The sequence below is a fragment of the Manis pentadactyla genome, chromosome 15 (assembly GCF_030020395.1).
Source record: "Manis pentadactyla isolate mManPen7 chromosome 15, mManPen7.hap1, whole genome shotgun sequence".
NCBI lineage: Eukaryota > Metazoa > Chordata > Mammalia > Pholidota > Manidae > Manis > Manis pentadactyla.
In genome coordinates this window covers 68430578-68455928 of record NC_080033.1, presented here as the reverse complement: position 1 = coordinate 68455928, position 25351 = coordinate 68430578, and the positions used below count along the sequence as shown (strand labels likewise).

Genomic DNA, 25351 nt, shown 5'->3' with positions numbered 1-25351 from the left:
GAATTTTTGGGGTACACAAACATCAGGCGAATTGCACATCCATATCCACCCACCCTCCATCTGTCCAGGCGGCCTGCCCATCTTCACGGAGCACCTGCTCAGCGGAAGGCACAATAGGAAGTAGGAAGGCTCGACCAAAAGGGGAGATTACTGGTGATTATGGAGCTGGGTGGTGAGGACACAGGCTCATTGTACTGTACTGCCCACGTCTGTGTATCTGATTTGAACATTTCCATAGCAAGCGGTTACATACAGAGATAAGGCGTGACTGTGGGGATCAGGGGCTGCGGTCCCAGCACACGCCTGCTGTGCAGAGGCAGCTTAAGTGCTAACTTCTCCTAAACTCCTCGTGGGAGGCGACCTCGGGCCTGCAGGTCGCTCCAGAGCTCAAGGGCCTTCAGAATTAGCTCAGAGCAATGCAGGCCAACACGAGTCTGCCTCCGCCAGGATTTGGAACAAGCAAAATTTCTAGTGGTGACTGTCATGCTGCTAGTTATCAGGCAATGTCACATGCAGATGGCAGAGGGGAACTGGTGGGTGGTGGGTGGTGGGTGGTGGCAGGGAGATCTGGAAGAGGAAAAGCATGGAGGGCAAGGGGTCTGTCTGTGCAGCTGAGGACAGAGGGAGCACCGGGAACTCAGACACACACACATCCTCCTGCCCCGTGAGCGGTCACTGCCTCCTTCTGCTTCTCTGTCCTCAGGCCATGCACCCCAGGCCCTCTTCGCAGAGCACCCAAGTGTGCCCACAGGCTGGCTGGGACACTTCAGAGCAGATTCCAGCTTATGAGGTCTCAGATCGCAAAGATGACCCCACGCAATCCTAACTATGTGTTTTATGCCTCCCAGAACAAACTTGTTCTTTACTATTAACATTATGAACTTAAATCCCTGAGTTTTTAAAGTCTGTAATCCAATTTAAGCTCCAAGTAACACCTTTTGTGTTGAGTGATTTAATTTAGTAAACTTTGTACAAAGTCATGAACCTTGTCATACATGTGTGACCTTCAAAATTTAACTAGTAAACTCTACCAGCGCCCCGTCCCTTTGCAGTACGTGGAGGGAAGTGGCTGCAGCAATCACGCTGAATCACGCTCTAGGCTCCAAGAACAGTGTTCTCCACCTGGGCCGTCACCCGGGTCCCTGGAGGCTGAGGGAGCCTCCCTGGGATGATGGCCGGCAGAGGTTCCAGAGCTTTCTGAAGACGGAGGTGCTGCGGCACCAACCCCAGCAGGGAGCCCGGCGAAGACAATGACAGACATACCCTGTCCCTGCCCACCTGTGACCACCTCTGTCCAGCGTCAGAGGCTACACCTGCTCTCGCGTGGTGCCGGTCAGGGACTCCCAGGGTGACCTGCTGGGCCAGGAGAACAGTTTAACTTGGCCTTGCTGAGAAAGCCCCTTGTATTATCTAATCTCCGACCCATCCAGACAAGGATCCTTTTCTGATTCGGGGACATCTGCTGTAGGGCAGGTTCAAAGTTTGCTGTTCTTTTGAAACTGGGCCACCAGGCCGAGGACCTGCTCGGAGGCCTTGATGCTCCTGGAGCTGCGGTAGCTGGTGCTGTTGGCGGCCGTCTCCTCCAGGTAGTAGCGGTAGTTGACCATCAGGCCACATGAGCTGGTGATGCCCTTGAGGCTCACGTCGGCCATCCAGTTGATGCGCCACATCACTGCCCCGTTCTGCAGGTGGAAGTTTGCCACAGGGTTCAGGGCATAGCCCCGGTGCTTCTCTCCGTATAAGTACCAGGCACAGAGCCTCATCAAGGGGGCCTGGAGCACCCCGACCAGCTCCTCAGACTTCACCCATTCGTTGCTGCTGAGAAAGGCCTTGAGGGTCTCATTAACGGGACCATCTATGATCTCAGAGATTTCTTTACATTCAGAATCTGTAAATAGTTCATTCCTCCCATGATCCTTTGCTTGTGAGTTCAGGAGCCCCAGAAGCCACTTGGTGAATCCAGGTATAGGAGACAGACTTGAAAACGCCCCGACGTGAGGAAATTCTTTCTGTAAGGCAGGGGTGGGGCAGGAAAGGAAGGTGGAGAAAACACACACACGATTCAGCAGGCATGTCACTGACACAGAAACCCCTCTCCACCTCTCACGTATGTATCATCAGCCTCAGAATGATGCTTATGGTTTACAAAATGATGTCTGATGTGTTTTCTTCTCTCAAGGAATACTTAGAAGAACCTGATGTGTGCCAGGCCTGAAAGATGCCTTGAGTCCGCAGGGCAAGGATGCCCCCATCTGCACCATTGATCACAGTGGCCAGCCAGGCACCTGGCCTGCGATCAGGGCAGTGGGCTGCTGGGAAGTGGGCCTTGGGATGCAGTCTTCTGACTACAGATCTGGTCTCTTGAGCACATGAGGCCATTCCCATGGGACTCTCTGCAGCCACAGGACACGGTTTGGTGCTTAGCAAACAAGGTTCAATGACTGTTGAATGAAAAATCAACTGCCCAGCTCTATACAGCGGGTGCAGAGATGGGACAGGAGAGGCAACAGGGATTCTCCCCCAGCAGATGATACAGTTCAGTTGCTACTGTTCGTATTAGAGTGATCTCAATGATCATTTAAAAAAATCCAGTATTTTCTGATTAAAAATGTAATATATGCTCAATAATGAAAAATTTTTTAAATTTATGATGGAAGCAGAGAAAATCATCATACTCCACTACTCTGAGAAAACTGCTCCCAGGTTCAGTAAGTGTGACTCCTTCTGGTCTTTTTCTAGGCAATATCCAGAAGGCTGAGACATGTACTTTATAACCTGCTTCATGAACTTTTATTGTAATTCTCATTCTCCTTCAAAATTCAGAAACAGAATCTCACCAACAGAATATTACAAGAAGAGACCCCACCGTGACTTTCCTGACCAGTCTCCTCGACGGGCATTTAAGGTGGCTCCCAGGTCTGCCTTTGCAAACCCTGATGAACGTGGGGTGTGCGGGTGAGCCCCCAGGGCCCGACGCTGCTCGCCCGCTGATGTCTTTCTCCCCCTCCTGCCACCCTCCCTGCCCCCCTGCACCAACTCCCTCAGCAAAGAAGAAAGAAACGAGCAGGAATTTTATCAGTTGGATGTGGCTTCTGATCACCACTGGGGAAAAAGTAGCAGAGTGTGATTCTAACGAAGCTGATACCCAACTGAACCCCGAGTTCTCACATTAAAATTCATTCTGAATTTAATAAGAAGTATGTACATAATTCCAGCCTGGCATTCTCTGAGGAGGAGCTTCTGCTACGGCTGTCTGTGTTGAGACCAACCACCCAACACCGAGAACACCATTTTCACAGCCAATTATTATCAGTCTAATTATTTCACCTAATAATTAGATTCCATGCATTATAGTTTGCTGAAGCCCCTCATGAGGTAGTTTTAAAAAGCGGAGACCCAGGGTGAACCTGAACATTTCTGCTGTGGGATGGTAAAGTGTTCTTCCCAGGGCAACAAAGAGAAGGAAGATTTATTTAAAAAAAGGCCAGCAACGTCCCTTCCAACTGCCTGGTCCAGCCTTGACTCGCCCTCAGAGACTGTGAGAAGGCCCCGGGGGGGTGCATCAGGGCCCAGCAGCCCTGGGGGAGGGCTAGGCAGGTGCCTGGCTAGGATGATCACAACGTGTACTGTGCAAATGGGACACTGGAGGGAGGGGCAACACGTGCATGTCAGGGTGGCTGGGAGGCTGGCGTCCTCAGGGCACAAGCCAGAGGAGCTGGTTTCCAGGCACCTCTTCCCAGCACTGCTTCCCTCCCTGGGCAGCATCCGGCTCCGAGGAAGCGCTTAGGGCGTGGGCGCTGTTCTACACCCGCCCCCCTCCAGCTCACTCCTCATCCGTGGAGATGGGCAGGCCTCAGCTCCAATCACAAGGCTCGGAAGGCCTGGGTTTCCCTCACCCTGGCAGGGTGAGAGCCACTTACCTGCAGCTCCTTGACGACCCGCTTTATGAGGAAGGTCCCCAGCTCCACGCCCTGCAGGCCTTCCTGGGTCAGGCTGAGGGAGTAAAAGATGGCCGCGGAGATCCGGTTCTTCTCCTCGGTTTCCGATGGGGGGCACTCCTTCACGATGGCCTGGAGGACATCAGAGGCGGGGAGTGGGCCTGGGTGTGTCCTGCCCCGGGGCGGCCCTTCCACATAAGCCCAGAGGCCTGCCCTCTGTTCATGGGCCGTAAGGGCTGCAGGCCGTCTGTCCTGAGCTGAAGTCTCTCTGGAGGCGGCTGCTAAGTACCAGCCTCCTGGTTGCTTGCTCAGTGTTGTATCATTTCCATCACTGGAAGTTCTCGTGCAAAAACTGCTGAACAGCAAATTTAGGTCCCCTTTTGTCTTTTTCAGGCATGTGTGCGGTCTGAAACGTCATTACCTACTGCCCACATGCCTGGAGACAGCACGCTGAGCCCCAGCCCAGACCGCCAGGACCAGGTTCTGGGCTCTTACATAAAGGATGCCTGTCCTGCGCGTGGTGCCTTCCTCCCTCATCTCTGAGCTCTGGCATTTGGATTTCTCAATGGCCATATGCAGTCCTAGACTACTTGCCGTTTAGGAAGTCTACTTTGTCATGCCGTATCTATGCACCTCTGTGACTTTGTGCCGTCTCCCCGTTTTCCCTCAGCCGAACACACCTGTCTACATGGCCACACACAAGGCAATGTAAGAAATGACGAGTACTGGGAAGTCCCTGGCCACTTCTGATTTTATTGCTCCAAGTGCCCACCTCGGGCTTTGGAGCCTTCACTCTCTGGAGGCCTCCTGGAATGGTGGAGCGGCAGGTGGCTGCCCCACAGCCTGCTTTCAGCAGGAGTGCCACTCTGCCCTCACCAGCTGCTCCTAATTCTCATGTAAGAGGGCTGGGCCAGTCCAGTGCATCTGGTCCTGCTGCTGCAGGACATTGTGTAGATGGTGAGCAGAGTGACCTCCCCTGGGGCTAGTGCCAGGCCCTCACCCCGCAGGTGGAGGGAAGAACACTGTGGTTCAAAGAGCAGAGCTCATCTCCCAGCTCCTGGTTCCAACCTTGTTTATTACCTCCTTTGTTTTGCAAGAAGCCTATAGATTAGCCTGTGGTTCTTTATTAAAATATTTCCAGCAAATTTTTCTTTAAATGTTCTCAAAAAACATATCTCTGGTTATACAAATGAGATATGCATAATGTTAAAAAGGAAAAAATAAATGCACAAAGTAGGAATCACAAATCACTCCAAAACCTAATACCAAGTCCTGATGTTAACCTTTGGATGAACACCCTTCCAGGCCTGCCTACTGGCTATGGGTATGCACACACTTACACATAAACACACGCACAGCTGTGCACATGTATATTCCTGTCCAGCCCAGATGCTCAATTCTCCATATACAGAAGCACCTGCTCTAGGGCTAGGATGTGGGCTGGGTGAGGACAATACTGCTAATACACCAAACTCACAGGGCGCTGTGAGTAGTGACACAGGGAATGTGCTCTGTGGGCTGGCAGGCACACAGCAAATGCTCACTCAATATTATTGATTATACATGCTGTTATGTGACCTGAGTTTTTACTCAATAGTAAGTTAAGGTTGGCTTTCCATGCCACAAATATAAAACTAAATCAGCATTTAAAGACACTCATAAAAATCGAATTGTCCATGTGCATGTACCAGATGTATATGCCTGCATCTGTACAGATGGACAGTTATCATTTCCAGCCTTTCAAAACTAGACATTGCTGCTATGAGCAACCTTCAGAGCTCAGGTCTGAGTATCTCCCCAGGAATAAATCCCTCAGGGTGGAATTTTCAGGTCAAAAGGAACACCGGTCTGTACATTAACAGACATAGCCACACTGCCCTCAGAGGGGGGTAATAACTCCCAGTGCGTGAGAGCGCCAGCTCCTTCTCACACGAAGGGCCTAAGGGCGTTCCTGGCGATCAGGAGCATCTGCCCGTTTGCTCCCTCTGATAGTAGGAGACATCCCAGCGTGCTCATCCTGTGAGCGGTTCTCTCTCCAGCTTCCTGAGAGGCTATTCCCGGCCCAAAGCCCTCGCCCACTGTGCCTCGTGGCCCGGAGGCCCTGGCTTCCCTCACCTGCCTTTGCCTTCACGGGGATCCCGAGCACCCGAGGGAAGGTTTCCCACTCTCTCGTCACTCCGCTGCAGGCAGGCCCCTCAGACAGGTGCTGCCGCCTCGCCGCCCGGACGCAGCTCCGTGCCCACATGGGGCCCGCAGCAGGGTCTGCTTTCCATTTCTCAGTCACATCTTCTAAGGCTACTGACAGGCACTCGACAAAGGCTGAGAAGCAGAACCACATACGCTTTCATCCCTTCGTACCTTATGACTCTTCGCTGCCTCGCAAAAATGTCTGCGATAGACTTCAACCAGGGCTCAGCGTGAGTGGGTCCGCCCAGGACGCTCTCCTCCTCCCACAACTGCTAGTACTACGCCTGCCTTCTGGGGCTATAAATTAGGAGATTTTATCTAGCCAATTCAAAGTTCCACAAAAGCCTAAAGCAATTTATTTTCAAAAACGGGATAAAACCAATTTAAAAAGCCCTAAGAGACCCCAGGGTACCTGCCTTGTCCTAGCTGCCCGCCGTGGGTACCTGGATGTTGCTGGAGATCTCGCTGGTCAGGGCCACGTGCAGAACGACCAGGGGCTCCTCGGGGGTCGCACAGTGAGAAAAGAAGTAACACCTTCTATACGGCCCAACACGCCGTTTGATGTCCATCCAGTTCTTTACAGGATGCACAGCTTCAGACCTGTTGTAAAAATCATAGAGGTAAGACAAATGTATAATTCATAAGTTAAATGACCGGGGCTGTTCCTATCATTTAAATACAGCTTCAAAGGACTCTACAGGAAGATTCAAAGAAAACCATTTTAATGCGGAACAGCACTCACAGAGAGGAGCCACAATTAATGACCATTTTACACACAAAATTGTGCACTCAATTAATCTTAATACCTGGATACCTGGTCTGAAGACTAGTTTGAGGCTCTCGGGAAGCAGTCAGCAGATTTTAACACAGTAAGGCAGCCAGACGCTTAGTGGTTGAGCATCCCACGCCTTTTACTTCCTTTGAATCCACGGTTTGGAGTCAGTGCTGCACACACGCAACCCCCCCGTCCCTTCTAACAGCCTCATCCACCCAGTACTGCCGACGTGCGAGATGGCAGCAGGCGCTGTTGGCCCCTCGGATTTGTTGCACTTCAAACAGTACAAACCCTGGACTCCCTAAGACAAGGTGGAATGTGAAGCTCCGAGGCAGAGCGTGCTGCTCCTGTCTGTGAGGACAACAGTGACATGCTAGCCCGTGTCTGCGTCGTGTTGGGATTATGCACGATACAGTTAACTCAGTCATCTGCATCCAAAGGGGAAATTTTAGCTAGATGAGAAAGATGCCATTTGAATTATTAACGCAAACACATACAGCTCTGATAACGGGATCTTGGGAAAAGTGGGCCCATGTGCTTCAAATATGAGGCTATAAATGAGGCCCCACGTGTAGATTCACTGGCACAATGACCAGTTCTGTCCACACCCTTTCTTCCCCGTGATTTCACAGAGCCACACAATTTGTGAATATCATGTTTGGGTTCATCAGGCTTGGGAAAAAATGTACACGTGAATGGAGACTGGCTTTCAGCTAAAACACTGGAAAAGCAAAAACCTTAATACTTACTCACTGATTTTCTGAAGCACTTCACAGGGAGAGTGCCAGGTGACCCGCTCTAGGTTGAGGAAGCCTGAAGAAAACCACTCCGAGAGCATGCCTTTTAGCACTCCGTTCATTTCCTGGAAAGGAGAAGTGTGTTGGCCTCCCAAGGAAAAGAGCCCAAGCCCTCCTCTGTGTGGCTGCCAGCACCGCGAATTAAACACCGAAACATGGGAACAAAAGAAGCCTGCACAAGGTGATTCTCCACGTGGCTCCTTCAGAGGAAGCTCTACTGAACTCTGAACTGGCTATAGACGGAATCTAGCTCTCTACTTAGACTTTACTACTTTAATCTGTAAGGTGCCTGGATGGGAGCCTGCAATTTGAATTAAGTTGCCCCAAATCATGTTTCAGTTCATTCACCAAGTGAACACAACTGACAACATAAAGTTCCTATAGCATGAAGGGTCCATCATAAAGGAAATGCTAATGGAGGCAACACAGAGCTGAAGTCCTCATCCTCTTAGATTTGCTAAAACACCATTTCTTGTTTCCCAAGAGAAATAAGGACTGGGACCAGGTACCATATTTCATCAACTCTTAAGATGCACACTTTGGTATTTTAACATCTCTGAAGTCAGGATGCATCCTTCAAATGATGGAGGGTCGCAGTTTAATTGGTAGCCTTTATTTCTTCCTTAGTGGGACATAAAATAATAGTGTATCTGTTAATCGATGCTTTATATTTGATTATTCTGATTTCACATCACTTATCTATATCTAATCTACTTCCAAAAATATATGAATGACTTTACCAAAAAAGATGCATTTGCACCAAAACCTTTCAAGCAAGAACAGAACAAGAGGTGCACAAGGAAAGATGACCCAGGAACACCACCACCTCGGGTCAGCCAGCCGGGCCCCCAGTGGTCGTGTTACCGCAGTACACTTCCTGACAGAGAAGATGCCCAGGGCAGCAGACATACATGGCTTGTTCCTCAATAGCTGTTTCCCTTTCTTTCAAATGAACAGAAGCTTCATTTCTTACCTTGGCACATGGCTGTCCAGAATAAAGACAGCATGGCAGCTAGGGGCAGTCATGTGACTGAATTCTGGCTATTGGATGTAAGCAGAGGTACCCTGGAGTAGCTTTTGGGAACCTTACAGATGGCAGGAGCCTGCCCTTTGCCCACTTTTCTTTTGCTTTCCCAGTGCAGACTGGAAGGTGATGTGATGGCTACAGTTGGAGCAGCCATCTTGGGCCGTAACTCAGGTAACTGAGGATGAAAGTTACTTGCACGGGAAAGCAACAACTTTTGGGCTGTATACTAACAGATACACTGAATATTCTTACTGAATAATGGTAAGTATCTTGGTAATCTGGTATAGCACTGACCTTATGAATCTTCGTGTAAGAATCACGAAGACCCTGATGGATTGCACCTGAAAAGACCAGTTTTACAAAGGCTGTAAAACCGTTAATAGGAGCATTTCACATTTTATTCCCTGGTAAGCTAAAGGACTCAGAACTTTGTCACGTGAGAATAAGCTGCAGTTATGGGGTAGGTGGCTCAGAATGGAGATCCATCTTTAAATATTTAAGGCCTGGGGCACAGAAGAAGCCCTAAGTTTAAGTTTGTTCTGTGTAACCCTGGGCAGGGTGAGGAGAGGGGAGAAAGTCTAAGATCAACCCGGGGAAATCACAGACAACCAGACACAGAATATAAACAGGAAGCAGACCTTCTGAAAGGCCATCCACAGATGTCATCCTGGCAGAGTGTGAACCTCAGCACATGGGGTGACTGTGCACGGGGCTGCTGAGAACTCAGTGGAGCTGTTTTAAAATGAATTTAAGGATCAGACAGGCAGCTGACCTTTTCAATTCCTTTGACCTCCCACAATCTAGTGTCTTTCCCTGGTTCTAAGCTCTGAAAGGGTAAGGCCGCTTCTGATTCACTCCATGAGCTCCCCAGGCACTCAGCATGGTCTCCCATGTGGAGGGTGTTTAACAGATGGGTATCAAATGAAAATCACAAGAAAAACTGGACACTGGTGATGAGGAAGGGCCAGGAGAGGGGATCGCACGTCATCGGTGGGCCACCAGAGTGGCTCCTCATAAATCTGTGTCCCTGCGCTTGACAGCACTGCTTCTGAATCCTCCTGGGGGCCGGACACACTCGAGTACATGCTAAATATCAGGGGCCCTTTCTGCAGGAAAACGCACACACATTAACAAGATTTTGCATGTAATATTCTAGGGTTTGTGGAGCCCTTTGAAACTCATCTATGGACCATCCCCATGGGTTCAAGGAGCCCAGGTTAGGAACCTCCACACTGAATGGTTAGGTATGAATTAGCCGGGTGCCATGTGAGATATACTGGCACCTCTACTATCTTCATGATAGGAAAAAGCCAGATATATCTAGTTTCAGAATCAGTTCCTCTTAATTCTGAAGGGCATGGTTTGGCTGCTGAAGATCCCCCCCATCCCTTCATTCTATTCTGGGCTCCTGACATCTGTGGAATGTGACGCTGGTACACGAGAGCCAGGAATCTAGGGTAAAGGTGACCGTCTCCACTCTCACACCACAGCCGCGGTGCGCAGCAAGGTTCCTGGCCCACAGACAGCGGCAGGGCAAGGTCGAGGTTCTGCTCTCTGCTTGTTAATTCTGCAATCCTTTATCAACAATCCCAGACGCAAAGCCCCAACTGCTGGGAACACTGTGGTGGTGCCGCAGCAGCGCTGAGGTTCTGCTCTTCCGTCCTAGAATCCAGTGACCTCGGGATACTACGTTCAGAAGGCCGGCCAGCTTCCCCCTGCAGCAGAGAAAAAGCTGCCTCCCACCTCTCTTCTGAAACTTCTGGCCATCAAGACCTCCCCGTTTTTGTTTTGTGGAGAAAAGTGACTTTTTGTTGCTCAGAAGCCCTGAGCTGGGGACGGGAGCTGAAAGCGATCGGAGAAGGTCACAGGGCCGAAGCTAAGATACTGCAGGGACAATTCTAGTTGACATAAGCTGCTACCCCCAGGTGACTGCGGCACACTGTCCTATCTACAAATAAGTTCTTTTTTCATGTGGCTAAGTGCAGAACTCAGTAGGGCCAGCAAGAGCTACTATAGTAACTTAAAAGTAGGAAAAGCCACCAAAAGAGGCTGTATGGCAATGTGTCTAGCACAGTGGGGCACTGCAGCGCTGGCATGCTGACAGTGGTGATAGGGATCACGTCCCTTCTCTGCTGTCCCACCCATGCTGCTGTTAACGCCTGTATACCTCTCATTCCACAATGATTTCTATGTTCAAATTGCCCATCAAGCAACCCTTCCATTTCCTAAATGCCAGCGTCCCTCTGGGGCTGGACAATGCTCAGACCTCCTATAACGGGATTTGCCTCAGTTTCACTGGGGATTTTATCTGTAAGAAACATACCTACCTCTTCAGCCCAAATGGACTTTTGAAAATTTCCCTGGGAAGAAAACAAAAAGCCCATGGACCCCACAGATCCCCGTGCCACATCCACACCCACCCCCAGCCCCAGCCCCGTAAGCAGAGCAGACACACCTACAGATTCACAGGGCATTTGGTTGGGGAGCTGTCAGCACTGGGAGTTCTTTCTCTTGCTGAGGACGCTGGTCCTCTCGAGGGAATCCAGCCAGCTAATGTGAGTCATCCTTGCCTGCACCCCACCCGGGGCACCACCTGCTGCATTTTAGAGCCAGGACGGAAGACAGGTCCACAGAGAGCAAGTGAGGGGCACATGCTGGCCTCCGTGCACCCAAAGCCCTCACACCCCGCCTCATGGAAGAACACGCAGAAGTGGACTTTGTTCCACAGAAAGGCCACAGACCCAGGAATGATAATCCTCTAAACTCACTTGGAACTCTGACAGAGGAAAACAGCAATTTTTTACAAAAAACATTTTATCTTGTAACCGAATGGACTGTGTCTCTTCTTGGTGTGATTAAGCTGTGTATGGATTTTATATCACTCCCCAGATCTCATGATTCATTTATTGTTCCATTTTCTGCAGGTTAAAATAGAAATTAAGGATATTGAAAAGTACCTTTGCAACAAATTCCTTAGTTAGGAAAACAACTAAAATTCCTTGCTTGGAATAAAACCAGTAAGATCAATTCACTTGCTATATCCACAAAGTTCTACAAAACGACATCACATGAATATACTGTGGGGTGGAGACTTGATATGGAACAGGCCGTCCCAGGCTTGCTTCCAGGATACTTAGGCTTCTAATGACCTTTTAATTGACACTGCGCGATGCCTATCCCCTCCATGCTGGATCTGCTATCTTGAAAAACACAGCACAGATACACGACCTTTGCCAGGTAAAATCTTTCTTCAACCATAGCACTTGTATCTTTCCAGCAAAGAGAACTAACACAGACTCTGAACTTGATATCAAAAAGGATTAAGAAGCCCCACGGGAGAGAAAAGAAACCTTATCTGACTTAAAATAGCCAAGGAAAGAGATATGCCCCCTCCTGGCCTCAATCTGTGGTGTCACGCTAGCTGTGCTCTACCTGTCAGTCTTCCGGATTCTTCCCATTTCCCCAAATCACAACCCTTGGTCAGGAACCAAGATCCCAACAAGCTGTGCCCTCACTTGTAAACTGAATTTTAAGCAAAGCTCCACAATACCCCTCAGGGCACCTCTTAGAAGAGAAGCAGGCTGACTTTGAGAACACCTGTCACCAACCAAATCTATCACCTCAGCGCATAGCCAACTGGCCTGGAGCAGTGAAATGACACAGCTAAGATCACCTAAAATCATGCCTCTCACCAGGGGATGGCAGATAGGACTGGGGAGCGGCTTTTCCACAGTAACCACTACCCCATAAAAGACAGAATCAGCATCCTTTTTGGACTCACATTCACCAGTTATTCTAAAATTGTCTGTTTTAGAATATTCAGTATTCAGTAGATGAGGTAAGATTCAGTAGACAAGGCCGCGTGGTGGGCACGAGGCGAGTGAATCCATTGCAGCAGCATTCCAGGGTAAAGCTCGGCCATGTCCACAGCCACCCCAGGGGCCCAGTGTGTGCCCACTTGACTTTCACCAGCAAGTCCAATGCCAACAGCGGCCAGGAGGTTAGTGTTACACAGTGTGAATTGTGCACACAGTGTGTGCCATGTGCACACAGTAAGGGGCACGCAGATCTGAGGCATTGGTGGAGTGAGCGCCCTGTTCCGCCGTGTCACAGGGCCTTGTAGGCCTGGAAGTCTAGGACTCCTGTTCTAAAGCTTCACATGCCAAGCTTCTGGTGCTTTCTAAAACTGAATTCCTAAAAGCAAAGGGTCAGGCTGGATCACCTCTTTAACTTGAATACAAAGTCCAGAATGAGGAAGAAAAAATGGAATCAAAGTAGATGGTACACATTAAATGATTCTGGTGATGGATTACAGATCAGATCCCAGTGACAATTTCTACGGATTAAAAAACTATGAATGATTTAAATGACAGGGACTTAAAACATTTTTACACTATGTAGAGCAAAGGAGAAATGAATCAATGGACTTAGCTACTAAGTTCCATACACTGGATGTAAGGACTGGATTTGCAGGCAGAGGGTTGGGACATTGGTGACTGAGCAACTAGCAAAGGCTTCTTGTGCCCATCATGTCCAGACCACGTACAGAGACACAGGTCAGGCTATGGTTGTTCAACCCCTGTTGCGGAAATATCTTTATTCCACAGGACTTTCCCCTGTCAGGCTGCGTTCTCCCCTTGAGTGTGTGGACGGCCTTGGTTAAGGAAACATTTGAGGACCTGTCACTGCTAACAGCACGGGATAGCACGGGTGTCCCCGGGGCCAGCTCCTCTTTCCAGTCAAGTCCCAATGTCACAGATTTCATCTGTGTCTATATTCCTTCTTGATGGTAACAAGAGTTTTCTTGTTTGGGGGAGTGCACGGGGACATGTGCAGTGACATCTTACAGAATCAGAGGATTACAACGGTGGGGGGGGACGTTAGCAATGACCAAGGGCACACTGAAACCTCCCGAGGGCCAGCAAATATGGTATGATGTCTCTGCTGTCTGTGCTGAAGCCTTCCAAGCCCTCTGAGCTTCATTCCAGGCCCATAACTCTGGGAGTGGAGTGTGACCCCAGGATAGTGGCAATGATTAGCGTGCCAGCTTTGTCCAACAGAGGCACTGGGAGACTATCTCATGCTTCAGCCATTATTTTGCTATGCAAGAAATTAAGGTCCCCAGTTTTCAAGGAGCTGATCTAGTTTGGGGGAATAACACACTTCAAACACTAACTTCTGTGGTTAATGCATAAAATCCAAGTGGTGGGTCCAGAAAATAATGTGTTATGAAGCTCAAAACTCGGGTGAGATCACCTTGAGCTGCAGTAGTTGGAAAAGCTGGGTGAATGAGCTGGGGGAGAGGCAGCTCCTATTCTAACAGGTCTCCCAAGCAGGAATCACACAGTGATGGGGGTTCAGAAACTTACTTTCCAAGAGCCGGCTTGGCTGGAGAAGGGAGTCCATGGGGAGGAGAAGCTGTGGAGGTAAACCTGGGAATGTCCAGGATAGTTCTGGGTGCACCAAAAATGCCAAAGCAAAAACACTGAATGCAATCCTTCTGGCCATCTGAGGCTTGATGATTTTTCAACAAAGCTGTAAAGACTGACCCGTGATTTCAGAGAAAGATGGACACGAGATTGATGTTAAGATGGAAGGAAGCTCATGCAAACCTTGGAAAGAGTAACAGTCACAACTAGGGAAGAGTAAACTCCTGTTTCAGTGAAACCAAATAAAACAAAGCCATTAATTAATTAGCTGGGTGCTTTTACTTTGCCCTTGATTTTAAAGAAAAAGGCAAATTCTAAGAGAACAAATTTATATTAAATCTAGTTAAATCATTGACTCCAAGAACCAATGTGTACTGATGAAGCACACAACTCTGGAGCCCCTGAGGCTGGGTTCAGCTCCCACTGGCTCTGTGCTCTAGGCACTGCACTTGACCTCCATGAGCTTCAGGCACCTGATAGCAAATCAGCTCCCCATGGCTGAGGATGAAATGAGCAAGCGCATGAAGAGCACTCGCACCCACATGCCTGCTGACAAGTCCTCCATACCAGAATGGAAGCAGGGGCCCAACCTGAGAGCCTAGAGCATGTCCGGTACAAGACAGACACCAACAGCCAAGTGCTGGCTGGATGGACGGGGGGATGATTGCATCCTGGAACAGGTAACATTCTACTTAATTCTCCAGCCTCCAATGCAATCAGAAGCACATTTTGGAAGGACCACTATAGGGCACTGATCCCTCTTCAAGAAAAAAAAAAGCTTGCTTGGATTGTTGACTAAACCCAAGCCTCCTGGAGAGGAATCAGATAGGGGTGCATGCACTTCCGGACACAAAGTCTCTGCCATTCAGTCTGGGCATGAGCCAGAAATAGGCTCAATTCGGATGTGGCCCTAGGTAACATTTAGCATTGTAAACCAACCAGGTGGCATGAGCAATCAAATCAGAGCACTATTATCACTGAGATTAATCCCATCCTCAGCTGTATTCAGTGTTTAGGAAGGCTAAGTTGTCAAGAAAGAAGAAAGGCTCTGATAAACACTGTAACTCACATCGCATAATGGGATTGTCAAGTGTAGTGCTAGGAACCCCGGATTTGGATTTGTGTGGGTGGAGACACACATATTTGCTCTGAGTTCTTGGTCAAGTCACACAATCTCAGCATCTGTCTCCTTTACTCTAAAAGGGGACATGCATATGACCCACCTAAGAATGACATGAAAACTATTACACTAGCGTTGCAGGTCTTAAATGAGTTAGGGCATAATTGCTCAACTGTTCATTTTAAAGCCAGCTGCACCTAAAATAGTTCTGTATGTCAGAAACTTCCTGAAACACATCTTTGTTCACTAAAAGGGCAAATTAGTGGTCCCTTCATATTTAATACCAGAAATATTAAAGGTGTATATTTAACTATCAGCACTCTTTCAAGTCATCATGGCTTAAACTTTATTTATTTGCATGTACCATGAGCTCACTGAGGTTAGCACCTTATTACCTCAAGAAGTCAACTCAGAATCATATTTTAGGGCAGAACTCAGGAAGGTAAAATCCCCTGCCCACAGTTATGCGATAGAGAGCGGACCAGAATCTCACAGGACCTCCTAGGACCCGGGCTTACACACAGTGGGTGCACAGGTAACTTGCGCTAACACCCTCCAAGTTTTCAGATGGCTGCCTGATGCTCAGTCCAGTTCTCGTTCAAGTACACCACACAGATGAACCCTCTTAGCTAAACTAATTACAAAACAGATTTCCTGGCGCACACGAATCGTGAGTGAGCCGTGGCAGTCACCTGAAAGGTACGGGGGCACCGAGTTTCCAGGAAGCACTACGCAGAGAGGACTGGCGCAAGCCAAGGATTCGGGACGTCCGGGAAGGATGCGGGGGAGGTCCAGGGGCTGTAACTCGGGCAGAGCGTGCACGGCTTCAGGCAGGGGAAAGCAGAGTGTCTGGGGACTGAGGGGCAGGTGAGGACTACTCAGGGCGTGGGGCGACCGCCAAGGGCCCGCGGCCAGGGGTCGGGCCCTTACCCGGACGTGCGGCCCCTCCACCAGCTTGAGGGCCTGCGCCTCGAGCAGGTCGGCGCGCAGCCCCACCAGGAAGCGCACGCCGCCGTCCAGCTTGCTGATGTGGTGGAAGAGGCCGCGGTAGCGCGGCACCAGCGCGTAGCGCAGCCGGTCCTCGGCCTGCAGCAGCACGGCCGTCTCCCGCGGCTGCTGGCGCAGCTGCAGCACGCCGGCGCTCTGCTCGGCCACCTGGCCGTGGTCCACGCCGAAGCCCCGCGCCAGGCGGCTCAGCAGCTCGGCGCGCTCGGCCCCCGCGGCCAGGCCGCCGTAGAAGCTCACGAAGTCGGCGCACTGGCCCTCGGCCGGCGCCGGCGTCTTCTCGCGCAGCTCGTAGGCCGGCGTCGCGGGCACGGAGCGGCGCAGCATCTCGTCCATGGCCCGCTCCAGGGCGCCCGCCGCCGGCCCGCTCGCCAGCCGGGGTCCGGGCGGCCGCAGCACCGGGAGGACGCGGCGCGCGGTCAGGCCTGGCCCGAGGCCTCGCATGGCGACGGGCGACAGCTGTCGGGACTGCAACCGCCGCGACTCCGGCTTCCGGCTTCCGGAGCTCGCCAGGCCCATTGGCCGCGGCCGGGCGATGGGCGGGACGGCGGCCAATCGGAGGGCGGACTGGGGCGGGGCGGGGCGCGGCACGGCCGGAGGCCAAGTGCGGCAAAGGTCCCCGCCGGTCGGAGCGGCGGTGTGGTGGGGGGGCGGGGCGCCCTGCCTGTCACCTGGCCAGTGCGTCACCGTCTCAGTCCCTCCCCTTTCCCCCAGCTCTTACCCGCTTGCCTTCTCCAGCCTAGCTCTCCTACCTGCAGGTGCAGCAGTCACCTGGGGAACTTGTTACGCGTGCAGATTCCTGGGCCCTGCTCGCGGAGACTGATAGCGTGTGTCTGGGGAGGAGTCGAAGAATCCGCCTATGAAGTGTTAATGGTGGTAATTGTCTGGCGAGATAATTCAAGACTCGTGCCTGGGCGCTCTGGAATCGCGGACAGGGTCTCATTTTGCAGATGCTTCCCGGAGCTGCCGCCCTGCTCTCTCGTGCCCTCCACGCAGTTTTGCAGCTGCCTCCTGGAGAGCTTTTCGTGGTCGTGACGAGCGGGCTCTCCTAAGCATCTTGTTCCTCCTTTCCAAGTCCTCATCCATTCATTCAGACACCAGGGTGTTTATTACCTGCCAGTTATGTGCCAGGTTCTGTACTAGGCACAGGGTAAAATAATGAACCAGACAGACCTGGTTGTATACCCATGGAGTAAGAAAGGAGACAGGATAACATAGCTACAAACTGAGAAGTGCCATAAAGGAAATAAACAGGGTGGAGTCTCTAGTATCCCAGGGCAGGGGTGGACTTTTATAACTCTGGGGTGGTGGTGGTGGTGGTGGCAGGGGTGGAATACGTTCCTAGCCCCGGGCAAGTAACCTTTGAAACCAACTAAGTCAAAGGCAGAAATAAAGTTGGAGAAACCTGTTTATTGCTTACAAGCAGTTGTTCACTTCTGCTCACCTGTGTCTCTCCCCACGTAGCTGCAAAAAGGGACCCACCCAACCTCTCCGGTCCAGGTAGACCCTCGCTCCCCCCACCCTTGTAATCACCTATTGATATGGAGATGGCTACTTCTGTCCACCCCTTGGAAACACCTATTGATACAGAGATGCACTAAGGCCAGGCGAGAGATTCTGGAAATACTGTAATTTTACCCACAACTTTCCACTGTAAACAGGGTGAACAGGGCAGGTCTCTGAGAAGATGACATTTAAACTGAGACCAAAAGCTAGTTGTGGATTGAGGGGGACGAGGGAAAGCTGACCTACCCATTCTCCCAAGTCCAAAAGCACAGTTTTTATCATTTGTGCCCTGCCCTTCATCCCAACATCTAAGTTTTATTGATTTCTACTTTAAAAGGTCTCTTGCATTTATTCCTTCTCCTCGCCCACTGCTGTAGCCCACATCACTCTCCTTCCAAAAAGTGAGGTTTCTGCCACGATTAGTGAGAAGCTGGAGGGAGTTTGCATGACTTGATGCCAAATTTACTGGAGTCCGAAGGAAAACCCAGTCAGGAGCCCACTGTGCTCTTTGAGAAAGAGAAGTCCATCTAGGTACACAGGATGGAGGACAGCATCAGAGAGCCTGCTGCGAACAGAAACGGGGCAGAGATACAGGGACTTGCACAAAGCCTCAGATCAGCAAATGGCTGCGGTGGTTCCTAGATGTCTTCGAGACTGGAGTGTGTAAGGAATTTGGACCCAGGCTGGTCTCACTCCAAAGCCTGTGTTCTTGCAACTCTGGGATCCTATCTTTGCTAAAAATGAGATTTCTGCATTATTTAGAATTTGTGTTTGTGCTGAAATGTTGAGGAATGTAGAGAAGAGGTAGGAATCTAATGCCCAATCCCGACCACATGGCATATGGTCTCCTATATTAAATGCTAATGTCAGCTTGGCCAGGTACAGATGAGACCCCAAATACAGATGAGACTGAGGCTTGACGAGGTCACATGACTTACCAAGGTCATCATGCTAGAGAGAGGCAAAGCCAGCTTTGACCTTTGTCTAGCAACTGCAAAGCTTTTTTTTCTACACGTCTGGGTCAGGTTTCTAGAAAAGTTTTCCTTCCTCAGAGGCCATAGAGGAATCACCCATTTGTTCCCCCAGTTCAGTCCCAGTGATGATGGGAGCCTATAGGTAATGTGGTAGGCAATATTTTATTATGGGGTGGCAGTCTCAAAGGGGGACCAGCCCTAAGAGATACTAAAATTTATGAAGCTCCAGTAATTAAAACAGAAAGAAAGACAAATATCTATGAAACCTAACAGAAAGTCCAGAGAGAGACCCAGAGGTGCCTGTGTATTTAGTATGTGATAATGGTAGCATTCCTCATCACTGGGGGAAATGAAGGTCAACTGAGGGGGTTCACTAGAAAAAGAGATTGGGTCCTAATCTCAGACTGCACAAAACAAATTCCACTGGATTAAGTATATAAGTTTACAAAGTGAAACAGAAGTATCAAAACAAAATTATCTCAGAGTGAGAAAGGCCTTTTGAAATGTGACACAAACACAGGATCCATAGAAAGAAGATTGGCAAATTTAAATACATAAAAAAATCTTTAAAAGTTCCTTATGCCTGAAAACAAAATAAAAAGACAAACACTACTTTGGAGAAATATTTGCAAGTCATATCACATACAAATGGCTAATTTCCCTAACAGTCTTTATAGAGAACTACAAAGCAATACGGGAAAAGACTGTCAAACCAACAGAAAAATGGAGAAAGGATATGGCCAGAGAGTTCATAGAAAAGGAAACGGCTCTTCAAAATATGACAAGTGCTCAACTTCACTCATAATAAAAAAATGCAAATTAAAACTCCAATGAGCTACCAGTTTTCACTTATTGGATCGTAACGATCAACAAGTTGAGTAAGACCCTGTGCTTGTAGGCTGGGCCTGTGGAGAAACAAGCACACCCTCTCACATCACTGCTAGGGGTAAGGCACAACCCAGTGGAAGGTGCCTTTGCAATTTCTATCAACATTACAGCCTGGCCCAGCAATTTTTACAAATACATGCGCCATCCGCTGAATGGTTCATGACAGATGGGTCAGAACTAGGGCACTCAAACAGCAGGACCGGAAGACAGTGTGGAGACCAGGACAACAGGGGGGGCCCTACAAGGAGATGCGGGGGAGGGGGAGGAGCCATCCCTGGCCATGACCTGACTCAGGTCCAGAAATCATTCTCCAGAGGTTTTTGGTCAAGAAGAAACAGAAAAATGGAGGCACAGGGGGCAGGCAAGCATTGCGTGTGGGAGTTGCTTTTGGGGGCAGCTATATCTGCAGAGAGAAGCAAGGGAGGCGGGATCGTGTACTAATAAAAACCATTGGTTCCAAAGTCAGCAGAAGACCCCGTGTATGCATCTTGGACGTGCCCCTTACCGGTTCAGTGACCGTGAGTAGTTTCATCACCTTTTAAAGGCTGTTTTGACATCGGTGAGATGTAGATGTAGAGCTTCCTCACAGGGTTGGGAGGATTAAATGAAACAATTCAAGCCCAACACATGGCAAGCAGTAAGGACTCATAACATTTGAGCTGAAGTCTTGTGTCTAACTGTCATAAGACTGAAAGATTTGGGGGTGGGTGTATGTTTGCATGTGTCCAAAATGAAGCAACATGTGGACACAGGGCAGGGTTATTTCTCCATCGCTCAGGACACTGTAATTCCTCTGCAGCTTCTTCCTGGAATTAGGCGAGGGAAGGGGCAGCTGTGCGTGAGAAAAGAGGTGGAGGGGGTCAGCGTGGAGAGAGAGGGACCGACGAGACATAGACTGACAGAGACAGACTGACGGAAAGCCGTGTCCTTGGGCCGTTGCCAGGATGACAAAAAGACATTTTTCTTATGAAATAATTTTCAAGTGGTTAGCAAGTAATTATCAAGTGGATTTCTTTTGTCCTCTAGGCAATTAGGCCCTGATTCTCCCTCCATCTCCTGTTCCTTCTCCCTTTCCCCAATCCACTACCTTTATGGAAGAGACTATCACGGACCAGCCAGGGCTCCGACGCAGCAAAACTGCAGGAGGCATGAGGAGTAGGCTGGGCCTTGCTCCCCCCGGGGGGAAATACGTGGTCTGGGGCCCAAGGGAGAGGAGCCAAAGCCCACATGCTCTGTCTGCCCCAGGACACCCCCCTCTTGCTGCAGGACCTGTTCTCGAAATCTGTTTTACTTAAGCATTTGTTTAAAGTACAGTTCTCGATCTGTCTCTGTCCCAACTCCTTCCTCTCCCACCTAATTTCTTGTTTCTGCTTTTCTCTGTGTTCATACTTGTTAGGCTGGAGAAAGGAAAAACAAAGACATGCAAACAGAACAGAGAGACGCCATAGGGGGAGAACAGACCAGACCCCAAAGTCCATGCCGTATACGGAAAGGGGTCAGCTCTCCCTGAATTCCATCCTGATGTGCCAACTAAGACCCCGATGTCAGCCTCCTCCCTCCTGGAAGGAAAAAAGTTTCTAGTTGTCTATCATGTCACCTTTAGCCAATCGTACCTCTCAACACCCCCCTAAGATAGTTTGCCCACTCCTCCCCCTCCTAATCCCTTATAAGGGCCCCACCTCCCTAACCGGGTGTGACTTCTCTGGCCTGTGACAAGAAGGCCACAGAACCTCACCGAGGGTATTTAAATAAATTACCTGGCCCTTTGTTGCCTCTCTTTGCCTGCTTATTTCGGCTAGAATTTATCTTACAATACTCTTTCTTTCTCTAAGTGTCAATGGCCATTCTCTGCTTCTCCCTGGGTATGCACTTGGTTCAAAAGACTGCCCTAATTAAAAAATGAAATTAAGGAAACAGTTCCACTTACAATAGTATCAAAAAGGAAAAAGTACCTAGGAATAAATTTAAGGAAGTTTAAGACCCATACACTGAAAACTACAGAGCATTGTTGAAAGAAATTAAAGAATACCTAAATAAATGGAATGCCATTCCATGTTTATGGATTGGAGGACTTAATATTGTTAAGATGGCAACATGCCCCAAATTAAGCTACAGATTCAGTGCAATCCCTATTGAAATCCCCATTTTCAGGAATGGAAAAACTGAATCTAAAAATTCATATGGAACTGCAAGGAGCCCTGATAGCCAAAAACAATCTTTAGAAAGAAGAACAAACTTGGAGGACTCATATGTCCTGATTTCAAAACATACTGCAAAGCTACAGTCATCAAAAGAGTATGTAATGGCAAAAAGATGGACACACAGATCATTGGAATAAAATCAACAGAACAGAAATAAACCCATATATTTACAGTCAATTGATTTTTAACAAGGATTCTAAGACCATTCTCTGAAGAAAGAATAGACTTTTCAGCAAATGGTGCTGGAACAAATGCATATCCACCTGAAAAATAGAAAAAAAAATTAAAATCTCTACCCCACACCACATACAAAAATTAAGTCAAAATGGGTCAAAGACCTAAGTGTAAATGCTAATACAAAATTCTCTTAGAAGGGAAATTAGGGATAAATCTTCATGACCTTAGATTAGACAATTGGTTTCTTAGATGACACCAAAAGCACAAATAAAAATATATAAACTGGATTTCATAAAAATTTAAAACTTTTATGTATCAAAGAAAATTGTCAAGAAAGTGAACCCAGAGAACAGGAGAAAATATTTTCAAATCATATATTTGATAAGGATCTAGTATCCAGAATATATAAAGAGTTCATACAACTCAACAATAAAGAGTCAGACAACCCAATTTAAAAATGGGCAAAGGATTTACATAGATGTTTCACCAAAGAAGACATACAAGTGGCCAATAATCATGTGAAAAGATGCTCAACATCATTAGTCTTTAGGGAGATGCAAATCAAAGCCACAATGAGATACCACTTCAAATCTAGGATGGCAATAATAATAGTAATAATAATAACACTAATAATAATAATAATAATAATAATGGAAATGAGTGCTGGTGAAGAGGCTGAAAAACTGGAACTGTAGTATCATGGATGGTGGTGGTATAAAATGGTGCAGCCACTGTGGAAATCATTTTGGGAGTATCTCAAAAGATTAAACATGGAAGTTATGGCCCAGGAATTCCATTCCTAAATACTCAAGACAATTGTAAACATATGTCCACATAAAGACTTGTACCTAAATGTTCATAGCAGTATTATTCATAATAGCCAAAATACAGAAACAATTCAGATGTCCATTAATGGATTAATGGATAAACCAATGAGGCATATCTGTACCTGGAATTATTCAGCCATAAAAAGGAATGAGATACTGACATGTTACAATGTGGATGAACATTGAAAATACACACCAAGTGAAAGAAGCCAGACACAAAGGTGATGTATGATTCCATGTATATGAAGTATGCAGAATAGGCAATTCTACAGAGACAGAAAGCAAATTAATGGTTGCCTAGGGTTGGGTGAGGGGGGAATTGGGAATGACTGCTAACGGGTATGGAGATTCTTTTTGGAGGATGAAAATATTCTGGAATTAGATAGTGGTGATGATTGCACAACGTTGTAAATATACCAAAAACCAGTGAATTGCCTACTTTAAAATGGCTAAAATGCTGAATTTTATATAATGTAAATTTTATCTAAATAAAAGACTGCCCCAAAGGGATTCACATCTCTGCAACCAGTCAGTAGAGAGAATTTGATTTGTCCAGCTTGAATCAGGTGCCTAGACCAGGACGCAGGCCAAGCAGGCTGAGGGGGACTTACCCTTTTGGGAGGGGACAGTGTTCAGCAGAGGGGAGTATGGGCTGGGCAGTTGTCCCAAAAGATGTCTACTTTAAATACAAAAAAAAACAGCGTTAAAGAAAATCTTGGAGGAAAAAAATCACCCATAATTCTAGCATCTTAATTTCGACAGATTTTATTTCTACAAATCCTTCCAGTATTTGTCCACAGGACACATGTTTTTCTGAGTTGTAATCACTGTGTTTGTGCTGTTTATTTCCTGCTCTTTTCACTTCCCATCACATCACAAACATTTCCTATGTTTCTAAATCACCTTCATAATTATCCTTTTTAATGGCTGCATAACATTCAATTGAGTTGATGTACCATAATCTCATAATCATTTTGCCACTTCTGGATATTTACATGGTTTTTAATTTTTTTTGCTATTATATATATATATATATATATATATATATATAAATCTCATATTGCAGGAAATACTTTCATGCATACTGATTTTTTTTCTTCACTGGAGTTGCCCAAATTACTTTAAAAGACTAAATAAGAAATTTCCCCATGAAATGTCAAACTAATCAAGAAGTCTAGAGAGAAAAAAGACTCACAAACTCACTGGGGCTAGCTGGGAATGCAGCCCCACTTCCTGAAGACCCCTCCTCCCCTCTGGGGCCTCTGTTCTCTCACCCCTGGTGTGTTTATGTCTCTCTTCCCAAGTACGGTTTACTGAAGTTGGCTGCTTTGTATACCCTTTCATTTGACTTGGATTCAGGTTGTTCTGTTCTGCTGGTACACTGCTGCTGTGGACATCCTTAGACTCCTTAGACGTGTCTCTGTCCTGGGGCACATGGACATGTGCATGAGGGTCTCGCTAGAGCAGTTTCTCAACCCTGACAGGACAGATATTTGGGGATGGGTCAGTCTGTGTGATGGGGTCCTGGCCTGTGCACCGGGAGATATTCAGTGGCATTCCTGGCCTCTACCCTCTAGATGCCAGGAGCCTCCCCCATTTGCAAGAACCAAAAATGTCTCTGGACATGGCCAAATGTCCCCTGGGGGATGAAACTGCCCTCCCACTGTTGAGAACCACTGCCCTACACTAATATTCTTAAACTTTGCTGCACTGTAGAATCACCTGGGGAAGCTTTAAAAATATTCTGTGTCCAGGCGGCACCCAGTCCAGTTAAATCAGAACCCCTGAGGGCACACTGCTAGCACTGATCCTCTCGCTGCCTGCACACTGGAATCACTCCAGAGCTTTACAGAAATACTGATACCAAGGCCACACACCCAGAGGTTCTGATTTCATTGGTCTGGAGCATCAGGAGTTTTAAAAGCGAAGCCTTAGGTGAGCTTAATGCCCAACATTTGAAACCACTGGGGCAGATGCCTGTGCGTGGGATTCCTGGGCTGCAGGGCTCCACTTTATAATGGCAAACTTTTCCAGCCACTTTTTCTTTTACATATGTCTGCCTTCCTCCCCCATCCATGCCTCCAACACTTGGCTGCAATTTAAAAACAACGTGTTGGAATCAATCAGGAGAAAAGCAAAATTACAGTGCCTGCAGGTGGGGTCGCTCCCCATGGAGCCTGACGCACTCCTCTGGGAGCCAAATCAGGAAAGGTGGTCAGTGTCAGCACAGCTGAGGCCGTGCAGGGGCTTCATTCTCACGACGCCGAGGGCTGCAGACAGCCTTTGGGACCTCCTTGCCATCAGAAGGGGGTGCCAGGGATGAGGGGTTCCAGGGCGCTGGCAGGGAGGAGTCAGGCTGGGATGGGGGGGCCCGAGCAAGGAAGCTGAATGGAGACAGGAGTGAACTGGCCCCTAGATGCCATTGTGTGGGTGGCAGAATGATGTCACCCCAAATAGTACCATGTTCGGCAGCCTGTGAATATGTTAGATTGCATGGCAG

At 48.3% G+C, this 25351-nt stretch overlaps 1 protein-coding gene across 1 annotated transcript; it reads right to left on the bottom strand.

Annotated features, from left to right (window-relative positions):
• Positions 1–891: 891 nt before the first annotated feature.
• On the bottom strand, positions 892–16774 carry MLYCD (malonyl-CoA decarboxylase). Its single transcript, XM_036909369.2, has 5 exons — positions 16204–16774; positions 7650–7762; positions 6569–6725; positions 3921–4070; positions 892–2009 (listed from the first exon to the last, which is right to left on the bottom strand). The coding sequence occupies exons 1-5, from the start codon at positions 16720–16722 to the stop codon at positions 1476–1478; spliced, it is 1473 nt and encodes a 490-aa protein (XP_036765264.1). The 5' UTR covers positions 16723–16774; the 3' UTR covers positions 892–1475.
• Between the last annotated feature and the right edge of the window lie 8577 nt (positions 16775–25351).